This window comes from Oreochromis aureus, linkage group 9 (assembly GCF_013358895.1).
Source record: "Oreochromis aureus strain Israel breed Guangdong linkage group 9, ZZ_aureus, whole genome shotgun sequence".
NCBI classification, from domain to species: domain Eukaryota; kingdom Metazoa; phylum Chordata; class Actinopteri; order Cichliformes; family Cichlidae; genus Oreochromis; species Oreochromis aureus.
In genome coordinates, this window is record NC_052950.1 from 17003116 (window position 1) to 17015163 (window position 12048).

General features: G+C 43.2%; 1 protein-coding gene across 6 annotated transcripts in view; it reads left to right on the forward strand.

Annotated features, from left to right (window-relative positions):
* Positions 1-12048, forward strand: part of eya1 (EYA transcriptional coactivator and phosphatase 1) — a 63323-nt gene that overhangs the window by 47970 nt on the left and 3305 nt on the right. For all 6 annotated transcript variants that reach the window (XM_031750072.2, XM_039617777.1, XM_039617779.1 and 3 more), the window contains 5 exons: positions 8729-8787; positions 8897-9057; positions 9284-9398; positions 9744-9865; positions 10677-10777. In XM_031750072.2, coding sequence (XP_031605932.1) covers positions 8729-8787; positions 8897-9057; positions 9284-9398; positions 9744-9865; positions 10677-10777 — 558 coding nt within the window. The remainder of the gene's footprint in view (positions 1-8728; positions 8788-8896; positions 9058-9283; positions 9399-9743; positions 9866-10676; positions 10778-12048) is intronic.

The window sequence follows — 12048 nt, forward strand, 5'->3', positions numbered from 1 at the left end:
GTGAGTCCGTTTGTGTGTGTTTTACTCTGGTATGTTTTGTTTCTGCACAATTGCCTTCTGTTTACGTTCTGATGATTTTAGTGGCCAGAGGAGTGGATGTGCTGGGGTGTGAGAATTTTTTAGTAAAAGAAGCAACTGCTACGTAGCGTAGAGCCTCTTTTACTAATCTCTTAGTAATCTATCCCATAAGCGATGGCATGAATTTTACATGCGCTGTCAGTCTCCTGGGTCACCAGCCCTGCCCCCCACCTCCACTGTCTTCCCACTCCCATGGCAGCTAGTCCAATTTGTCAGGCTCTAGTGTTTCTGTGGCTGCTCTGTCTGTGTGTCATGCTGTGTGCTTGGTGTCGCTGTCCACCTACACCACACCACAGACCCCTCCGTCACAGCATGAAATCCCCGCCACCTCCCCTCCCTTGCCCCCCTGATTCATGTACAGTTAGTGTAAAATCTTCCCCTGGGGCACAGGAATAGAAGGATCAGGCGTGGAGAAAAATGTGTGTCACATTTGTTTCGACAAATGTGACGCACACTTCATGCATGGGTATGAAGCATACCCTCTGTGCAGATTCAAATGTCAAACCCAACTTACTAGCAACTGTCCACAAATTTATCGCATTTTTTATATCCACAGTTTTTTTGTCCACGCCTCAACGTTTTTCTCCCGGTGAATCTGATCCCACCGGCCCTGCTCTTTTCCTCAGAGTCCTGCTTTATGCTGACCTCACAGGAGAGGAAATGTTTTGTTTGATACTTAAGTGTGAAGAGATCTGTGGCCGGCCTGCCAAGTCTCATTACTCACCACCATGTTCGGCTGTGCTACATGAAGCAAGCCCAAGAACGAGCAAAAAACATGGGAGACAGAGAAAGAAAATATGCATACTCCCCCAAACAGACAAGCGACTGAGATTCCAAGTGCAGTCATCGTGATCAAAGTTAATTGGCTACAATTGGCTGGTTAAATATTTCCTTATGCCCTGGCCATGTAGAAGCTGTTCTAGCTGCACTTTATTTAATAGATGTGCCCCAATCATTTGAAAAAAATGGCACTTTGTGACAATGCTTAAATGTGGTTTTGCTCAACATCTGTCCCGTGTTTTGATCCTTTCATGTGCTTTGAAAGTGTTCACAGCTGAATTGGCAGCTCAGTCTACTTCAAAACTCCAGCACACACATTTCTTCTGCTCTGTCTCAGCAACAGTATTATTTGATTTTGTGTTTAGGCTTTAAGGACTCAATTTTTTCAGCTTTAACTGGTGTAGTATGCTTATGTAGGGATGCTTTTTACAGTGTCCAGTGTAAAGATGTCTCTGCAGATTCTGCAGTGATTGTCACTAACAATCATACCAGAGGAGGAGTGACATTCTCTTGAAGGCATATTGATCTCTCCTCTTAAGCTGAGCAGGGCCAGTGTGAGTGTTAAGTGCCAGGTCTCAGCAATGCCTAACCAGTTGTATTTCCTCTCTGCTGATTTACGGTCCTGCATCTCAGATAGAGCCAAGTAGAGTCCAACTATAAATACCACAGCCAGCAGCAGTTATGTATTTAAGCATGTGCAGAAATGCATATGGTCCATCTAATTTGGTCTAAGCCATAAAGGGAGACCCCAGAGGCTGTGCAGAAACACAGGTGCAGAGTTAGTGGCCTGACGGTGTGTGAGTGGTCCATCTAAGTCTTAACACTGTCGTTCTGACAGCCACTGCACGAGGATATTAAATAGGAGCTCAATAAAATTTCAGTGTGTATAATTCCTAATTGCTTTAATTTAAATATGGTTTCTTTTTTTAAAATTAGATTCAACATTTTTTAAACATTAGGCTGCTTTATAGGACATCTAAAAACCACAATTAAGCATAATATTGTACTGAGTCTGCAGAGGCCACATGCCACAGGCCACAGCGTATAATGCGTGTTAGTGTGTGTGTATATCTGTGTGTGAATAGAGGCTGGACTGTGTTGATAGAGCTGGTGAGTGACGATTCAGGGGAAAGTCATAAAAAGAAAGAGGGCATGCCGAAGGGGTCAACAGGGATCAGTTTCCCCCTTATGTCTCTCTCTCTCTCCCTCGCCCTTTTTCCTCCAACCATTTTTTTCTGGATCAGCACTCTCATGTTTTTGTTCACTGTTTGTTAGATGAGTCCCAGAAATACTGAAGTTTCACTAAAAGACCTCCCTTCCCAACTTGCACGCGCAATTCTCTCAATCGATTGTCCCACACAAGCCATTTGTTATTAAGCTCTATTATAAAGGAAGGGTGCATGATTGTATTAACAGTACGATCTGTTTTCTATCATCAAAAATGCTCAGTATAGAATAAGCCATACTGAGGCGATCTCAGCTCTATTCATTTTTTTTCTTCTGGTTAGAAAAATTGTATTTCAGTATTTACAGAAATAAGCAAATGCTTACTTTATTACAATTTGTAAAACAAAACAAATACTGGTTGTAATCAGTTAGTAACAATATCTCTAATACAATGTAATGGTGAGGGATTTTTTGTTTTTTTTGAGTATCATACTCTGACAATACAAAACCTGTTATGATTTTTGTTCATATACCCCATTTTTGAAATATAGCAGATTTGCTCACTGAATGCCTTTGTGGCAGGGGATTGCATGTGGAGTTAATTGATGGTCTGAAGTGATGTGTATAATGAAGTCCACTGAGGCTGAGCGCATAGAGAAGACTGACAGCTCTGCTGTGGCTCGGGGTGTGAGTTTACTGTAGGTGTGCTGCTCTAGGCCGAACTCTAATGCTGAGCAGTATGTGGGAACCAGGGGCCTCTTTCTCGCTGGCCGAGCCCCCTGTGTTCCCCTCTCAGTGGGGTACGGGGGCTGCCGTCTCCCGCCTCCTTGGGTGAGAAAACAACCCTCCCTGTCTGGAGAATAAAGGCCATGGGGGCAAACCACTCACAGGGCAAGAGAGGGGGAGAGGTCTCTAAAGGTGGGAACATTTTAAATTAGTCCACTGATGCCTCTGTGCTGTGTGCAGCGCACACTCAGACACTCTAAACACATGGAGCTATACCCACACGCATATGGAAACGCATGCATACTGTACGTAAGTGTATAATCAAATGCTGACATTCACACACACATGCCTGTGTAACAATCCTGTAACACTGTAAGCTGACTACCTTTTATAGCTCCCAGCCTGCAGTCACAGGGTTGAAAACTCCTCTGTCACTTTCACCCAGGGGCTGCCTGTTAATGAGAGATGCTGTGAAACACACGGTTACCTTTTCCTACTGGCTGAAATGGCCCTCCAGAGCCTCTTATTGTGGAGCCTTTCTGTTGGTTTTATGTCCCACTTTAGAAATACAGTCCTGTACTTGCAATTCTATATGACTGGTAGCTTTATTGTGTTTTTAGTGATAGTTTATTTCTTGGTGATTTTATTCCTGGGAAAGCAGGGCTGTGATGCTAGCTGTGATTTTCATTGAATCACAAAATTAAGTCATGCACTTGATCAGTTACCAATTAGCACTACAGCAGAATTAGTGATTATTTGTATATTCATGGGAAATCAAAAACACAACACTATCATAAAGTATTTTGAAAATTATTCATGTTTTAAATTTCATGAATTTATGTCAGTTAGACACCATTATAATAGCACATAAATCTGTGAAGATCTGCACCAGTAAAAAGCTTGGAAACCAGAAATTACAACTTTCTTTTCTTTCTTTTTTTTTAACATTTATTAACTTTCACCATGCTGCCGAAACCAAACTACAACATTTTTATATGTGGTATATTTTGTCAGATGGGCTTCTTTGGGTCTGCGCACAGTGATGTGGTTATTTTAATCATTTGCTTGGCCACTGATCCTGCACTCAGACATAACTCCATCAGGTTTCAAGGCGGGGTTGATGGTGTGTTTTGGGAGGACTACAAACAGAAAGTGGTGGTTTCAAAGCCATCCTGTCAATCTATGCTCCACAGAAGTCCACATCAACCCAATCCTCCACTATCCTCAAACAGCTGATTCATACCCCACTAAGGGTTGAGGGTTCATGGAAAATATAACATTACTGTCTTGTGACAAATGAGGAAATTTTACAGGAGATTTCTGGTCTTGCGTTAAAAAGAAAGATGCAACACCTGCACAACGTGATTTGTGTAGGAAGAGATAGGAACGTGCACAGATTTGTCCAAACAACAGACCACTCGGCAGGGATAAACTCCTCCACTCCGGATTTGTTCATTGCTGGGGGAAAATGCTGAAATGACTGAGATTTGATATGGCATTTAATGTTGTTCTCCTTGAGGTGCGGTTTGGATGTGAAGTGCCAAAAATAAGAAATAATGAGGAGCAGCTCATCTATCACACAGAACTAATTTATACTTTTTGTTGCCTACCTGTGGGGTGTGCTTTTTTTTTCTTTCTTTCTTTTCTAACTTTAAGATACAGAGCTCTAGAAAACACTTTGTTAAAATGCAGTTTGTTTCCCTCTGTGCCCCCTTTCCTGGTTGTTGGATTTTTTTTAAACCAGCATAGACTTACCTGTGCTTTGTTTGGCACTGCTGTTTGAATTCCATGACTGTTCAAGCACAGATTGTGGATTGGAATGAAGTGGGTTTGAAGAACTCTCCCTTTGTTACCCACATCCTGTGTTTGACCCCCAGATAATCACAGGCCCCCCTCCCATCTGCACCCTCCTCACCCCCCTAGACAGGGGTGCCTTTGGTGGGAACAGAGAAGGAAGTTGCTGGGGGTCACAGACCACTGGGGGTGGGGGGGTGACAGCCTCTACCGGCAGAGTGGCAGCATTGAGAACCTGCGAACCATGGATGAGCCTTTTTCACATGGCATTAGCCTGTAGGGTCACAGGGAATTTCGCGATGATGGCTGTTATCGCTCACACTATGGTGTGGGGTGGGGTGGGTGGCCAAAACACACAGCTCACCTGACAGAGAAGATGAGATAGGGGGAGAGAGGGGGCGGCTTGGATCTAAAAAGTGGACACTATTGTGTGGCAGTGACCTAGACCTTCATGGGGGGTAATGGTCAAAGAGGGAGTAAACATGGACCTTTCTGTGTTTTGGTAGCATGCATTGCAGAGTTACCCCGTCTTTCTTCTCCCTACCTCTGACTGCTGCAGTCACCACTCTGAGCTCGATCCAGGGCTACAGGAAGACTCATGCCGTCATCGCTGATTGCTTAATGACAGATGCCAAGGGAACAAAGAGGGCTCTGATAACTTCCTCCCCAGTGAAAGGTTTTCAGCAGACTAGTGGAAAGACAGACAGAAAAAGGAAGAGAGAGTGAATGATGCCGAGATGGAAGCATCCTGTCTTCAATTCTTTTCTTTTTTTTAGTTTGTGTTTTTTTCTTTCCTGTACAGATAAAAACTGCTCGGTAGCTGAATGAACTCTGATAAAAGAAAAGAACGCCGCTGATGAATTTCACAGAAAGTCTTGGTGTTTGCATAAGGAGCAATTGCAATTGCTTCTGGTGGAGGGTCTTCACTTCTTAGTACAGTAGGAACATCTGGTGTAAGTTAGCAGTGATTGTAGGTTTTAGAAAGACCACTGTTTGCTTGGTGAGGGAAGAACGGGGGATTCAGTGGAAAAGAGGTGTTCAAAAAGTTCTAAGAAATTCTGACTGCCCCTCAATGTGCCACCGTCATAAAAGCCTGTCAGTCTATAGTTAGGATTATACAAACAAAATAACTTCAAGACCCTATAATTTATTATCTTTATGAAGTCCTGCACGACTGCAAATAAACTGCTCCTTCATAATGTGGCAATATATAAGTCATAAATTATTATGGTCGTGTGATTAAATACATTTTTTATTTGCCCTCTTTTGACTGAATTTCCACAAACTATTGTAAAATCCACAGCCTGCTAGTGTTTCCTTCGTTCTGTCCTCTTCGACCTGCTCTGTTCATGGCCCTGTGGTGTTTATGAGGCCTTCAGAAGTGGCTCCTAATGAGTATGTGTAAGAGTTACTGTACGACATTACCCGCAGCAACCTCCTCTATTAGCTTTCCCAGGGAGCCAGTGCAGAGGTTTATGCCAGCCCCAGCTGGGAAACGTAATTGTTGAGTTGAGTCTTCTCATTCATCCAGCAACCCACAATGCACACACACACACCAAAAAATTCTGTCTGGATTTCCAAAAGCCTTTTCATCTATTAATAAAGCATTGTAACATAATCAAAAAACTATGTAAACATTTCAGAAACAATGAAGTTGAAACGGTGCAGACATTTAAACTCCAAAACCCTGTATTTTTCTTGGCCCCTTCGAATATTTAACACTTTACATTTGTTGGGGTTTGATGTGTTTATTAGGTTTAAATATTTGGACCCATCCATGAAAAATCATTCGTAATCAGGCAGCAGGTATAATGGCTCCAGTTAGGCCTAATTACAGAGACATATTAATGTGCTTCATGCCATAGTGAAGTATCGCTTGTACGACCTAAAATAGCTCCATTATTAACGTGCTAACAATGCTCTCAGATATGCTTTGATACACGCTCGCTGTCATACTCTGAAAGAAAACATTACGAGTGAAGAATATGGGGAGCTGTTTTAAACAAGGCTCAATAAAGTGGGATATAATTTGGGATATAATTTTGTAACCAAATTAGAGAAATTAGTGGCAGAAGCTGCTCGTCAGCCTATTGTGTCTGCTTCTAAGCAGATCATTACTAGACAACAGTAGCATTCCAGTCACTTACGTCAAAATGGGAGGTCTTTAAAAGGAAGCTTAATGAGGTGCTTAACCCAGGATGCTGTTTTTGTTTTCTGAAACAAGCACACACGCCTCTACTACTTAAGGAATTACGTGCAACAATATGCCTGGGTTGAGAGCTATTCTCAGGAAAATTTGGGGATTATTTGTGAACACAAATTATCTACAAGTTTTTTGGCAACAGACCCTCAAGCTGGGACAAATTGTCGAGTTCTTCAACTATTAAAGATCTGCCAGCGAGTGTCTGGAAACAGATTAGGCCGACAGAGCAACAAGTCCCCACTTGCACCCCATGTCAGTTGGCAGTTCATCTTCTGAAACACATTGCTTCAAACTCACTCCATGTGAGGTCACTTTGGGCTCTATCCCCCAGCCTTTACCCGTTTCTCTTCTCCATCTCCACCTCTCTACCCTTCCACCCCCTTATCGGGGTGCCAGAGCCCCAGAGAGGAGGGGAGAGGGGTCACGGGGTCAAAGTCTTTTCCTCTTTGGATCTCGGGGCTTGCTGGGAGAGGCTTGGCGAGAGAATGGCTGCATTAGAGCTGGGGTTGGGGGGTCAAGATTTTAATTCTGTTAAAGAACAGCTGGTTTGAGTTTTTCTTCACGTCGTTCTTCCCTCCCTCTCTCCACAAATCCAGGGAGATGAAAAATTTGTTCAGATGGGAACCAGTAAAATAAAAAAGGTTTACGGTCCAAAGCCCTTATCCTTACCCTGCTCTAGCATTAGGGAGGAATGTAATAACGTCAGCATTTGGCCTCAGTTAGACTGACTTAAAACAAGGAAGTCCTTTCTGTGTTTTGGTGTCTTAACAGCCGGATGAAACTTAATTAAAAAGCTCAAAAATTTTTGAGGGATTTTTCATATTTGAGACCAGAGGAATTCACCTCCTCGTGTTTCAGTTTTCTTGAGAAATTATTAACATAACTTTAAACAGGTGAGACAAACTTTTTTGGCAGTTGCGTAACCACTTTAAAATCTTTAGCCTTCCTAAAAAAATGAGAAGACAAACTAAATCATGGAGCGATCAAGTGCTCTCTCTGTTATTCACACTGGATTAAAACTGACTGAAACAAATTTAGAAGTAACATAACATGAATTTCAAACCTTTTTCCTCTTATCTAGGCTAATGCTGAACCTCCTTATGGCAAAATTGCTAACCACACAACATTAAAGAAAAAAAATAGCAGCTGAGCTACTTTGTTTTTCTTTTCCCCACATGTCATGTGCTTATCTAGATGCCAAGCCAGGACTCCCTCACCTTTCGCCACTGATGGGGTGGAAAGACAGCAGGAAGGGGGAGGCACTAGAGGGCTCCCGTAAATGGAAAACTAATAACAGATTTTTTTTATTTTAGTCTGCTTTCTCCTGCGCTCTTTTACCGGTTGGCTGGCTCACTAGCCCCGGGGCTGTGTTGGTGTGTGGCGCAGCAGCAATCAGAGGTCATAATTTCATTGGCGGTTAGCATCAGGTTCAATTTTTCTAGTAGGTTACATTTACCAGAAAGTCTGGATTGTGTTACTGTGTACTGGTAGAATCAGTGCAGAGCTGCAGAATCCCGCTACCTTTCCAAGAGGAGCCAGGCACCCCCAAAGGGGAACAGGAGTGTGCGCATATGTTTGGAGATGGACGCACACAGAGACACATACACATGCACAAACCATTAGTGCCAAGATGCTTGTATTAGCTAGCTCTAGTCCTTCTGCTATGTAGAGTGTATATATATATGTGTTCAACTGTAATCTTATACATAGAGGAGGAAACCTGGCGAGTGTTTACAGTTTCTTGATTGAGGCTTATTGGTTATGTGCAGGAGTGTCCACATCTTTAGATGTCTTTCAGGCTGATGGTACAGTTTATTTTTATTTAGACCTTTGAGCTGCTGCATAGTAAATCAAAAAGGGGAAGAGCTGATTCAAAAGGAAATGGGGAGGCTGAATGTCTACAGGGAGCGCAAAAAAGACTGGGAATATAAAGGAAGCGTCCCGCATTACACAGTTAAGTGATTGTTTTGTGTATTTTAGGAATGTGACCAGGTGCACATCGACGATGTGTCCTCTGACGACAACGGCCAGGATCTAAGGTACAGCAGTGATTCATAGTTAGTCAACAAGAAATGCATCATATGCTCGGCCTCCACGAACAGTGAAACAGGCTTGTGCTAACACATTCTTTCTCTGCCCTTATTTTAGCACGTATAACTTCAGCGCTGATGGTTTCCATGCAGCAGCTACCAGCGCCAACCTATGTCTGGCCACAGGCGTACGGGGAGGCGTGGACTGGATGAGAAAGCTGGCCTTCCGCTACAGACGAGTAAAAGAAATTTACACCACCTACAAAAATAACGTTGGAGGTAATCCCCGGCAAGCAGCGCTGCCCTGTACTGATTTTTTGGGTAGAAATGACTTTGCAGATGTACGTTCCCTCATTATGTGCGTGTTTGTGTGAGGGCACGCTCATGTTGGTGCGTGCGTTCTAAAAGCACACATGCCCCCACCACTTGGTCAGGGTAAATTTTGAAAACTTCGCTGGTATTCGGGGGGCCCGTCCAACCTAAACAATGTTACCCTGCATTTCAGGTCTGCTGGGCCCGGCCAAAAGGGAAGCCTGGTTGCAATTGCGAGCAGAAATTGAAGCCTTGACGGACTCCTGGTTAACACTGGCACTGAAAGCACTAACATTAATCCACTCAAGGTAGGACTCCAGTGAGGAAAATTTTACACGGTCCCATACCGCACATATATAAATTTGTATGTGGTGTGGAGTAGCCCATACTCCCACATTATTAGAAAAACAGCAACGCTGTGCATTTGTCTTTTTTAGACAGTCTTTATCTGCTCGTTTAGAAAAATACGTGTGCTAAGAGATCCGACTTGAAAAAGGAGCTGAAACGCAATCCTTCATCGCAGGACACTATTTAAAGAACTGATTCATTGCAGTGTCTTTATTTTCTGCACACTGTGTTTTCTTTTGTCCTCCCACGGAGTGATTTTGAATGATGTCACCTCTTTTTCTGCTCCTCTGTCTTTGTCACTGCAGGTCAAACTGTGTGAATATCTTGGTGACCACCACGCAGCTCATCCCTGCCCTGGCTAAGGTCCTGCTCTACGGATTGGGAATTGTCTTTCCTATCGAGAATATTTATAGTGCAACCAAAATAGGTAAAGACTGCATTTGATGTGTAATTTCTGAATTAGCTTGTTTGTTTTATGTTTTATGTGTCTTTGAGACACAAATGTCTATTTGTTTATTCATTTATTTTAACCCCGGTGAGATAAAACCAGTTAAAACATACATGCTACTAAAGTGACAGGACTGAGGCACGGACGGGGTGGGAGATTGAGTCACTGGAGAGGGTTGATGTTCTTGTGTGAAGGAGTAGTCCCAATCAGCCTAGGATTATTTTCTTGGAGCTTGGCCTGCGCTGGGCCTCTTCAGGCCTCTCCTGCTCAATCTCTGCATATGAAACCACTTCTGCACATTTATGTCATTCCAGCGCAACAGGGCCCCGTCCTCTTCCTCCTCCTCCTGCTTTTATCTCCTCACTTTCCCCTTTTTCTTTCTTTCTTTTTTTTTTTACTGTTTTAAATGCAAAATAAACATCAAGTTTCACTCTTGCGTCAATATCAGACCCATCAGTGAAGAGTTCAGGGAGAGAAAGAGTCACAGTGGAGCACAGTGGTCTTCAAAACAAGACCCTGTAGCAGGACTGATTTGCCTGTTTGTTCTAGATTTAAAGAGGAGAGGGGCAAAGTTAATGCTTTTAAGATTGTCTTTATCTGGGGGACAATCTTATCACATCTCCTTCCTGAACCCACTGTTTACACTCTTCCCTTCTTTGTAAATTTGGTGTTTTAAAGTGGCTCTTGTCACCCTCGGCTCCTAAATCAACTTTGAGCGTGTGTGTGCCTGCATATCTTTTTTGCATCCACGTAATGCTTTACTAAGAAACTGCCCTCGACTTCTTCACAGGGAAGGAGAGCTGCTTTGAGAGAGTAATTCAACGGTTTGGGAGGAAAGTTGTTTACATTGTTGTTGGAGATGGGGTAGAAGAGGAGCAAGGCTCAAAAAAGGTAAGAGGCTTTAGAATAATAGATAAAGTAAACAACATGCACACTTGTATGTCTTTAGGGTATATTTACATGGTGAAAACATCCATGAGAACCGCATAAAGTGTGGAGCAAAGAACTCCTGATTAGTTTTCATAGGGTCAGGAGTTCATTGTGAGGGAACACCGAACATACCTGCCATACTTTTCCAAAGAAAGGAATCAACGCTCCGGCTTTCCTTCTCAAGAGTCTTTGCTTTGCTTTCATTTGTTTATCCTCTTATACGGCATCCAAGCACAAGAGAGAAAGTCTGTAGTGTGTAATCAGCCCTCTTCCTCCACCATCTCAGGTTTACAGAGCAGGGGAGGGGAGAGATGGCATAATTATATATTCCTGCTTGGTGCTCTGAGCAGTGTGAATGCTGTATGTGTAACGCTAGACAAGCCCTTTCAGGCATGTTGAAGGCGCATCGTAAATAGAGCGCATATAAAGGCGACTTAAATCATTGTTGATGAAATTAGAATATTTACTGCAATGACAAGCCTGTTAGCACGAGATGGATCAAGGAGGGCTCGCTGCCGACCTCCGCCCACGCTCTTGCAGGAAGCATGACAGTATCTGTTCAGATGAATTTGATGTCTCGCTGTTTTTTTTTTTTCTCTTCCCCATTTTTTTATGTTACTTGTTGGCTCTTGCTCCAGATCTTGTGCATTCAGCATTCCTGTCAGGTTTGGATGTAAAGCAAATGCTGCATGTGAGACTCACACGGCAAACACGCTCTTTAGCAAATTAATCAGCGGCTCAGGAGAATACTTCCCTGACAGTTATGGTGAGCCGCCCGTGTCACGCTGAAGACATTGAGTTTCCCTTTGAAAGTCCTCCAGCTCCTTCTTCACCTGTTTCTCCATAAACAGAGCAGAAGCACGAGGACCGACGCCGAGCGATTAGGCAGCTATTAGAGAGAAGTAAGAACCTTTACCCTGGATAAAAGCGTAAAGCAATAGCTCTGTGTTATGAAAAGCGAACACGCCCTGGGAATGTGGTCTTGAGGGATGATTGTGGAAAAAGATGCAAATATTTTTACTCAGCTTTGAGTTGTTGGAGAGTGACATTGATGGAAGAATAAGGTGTTTTTTTTCCCTCCATTTGAGTGGTTCGAGTCCCGCGACATGCCATGCGGTAAAAGGTTTCTGTGTCAACATCAGAGAGAAGGTGAAATAGCACAACAATTTCACCCGTCAGGAGGCGCATATCAGACGTGACACATCGTGGAACTACAAAAGCAAAAGTCTGAA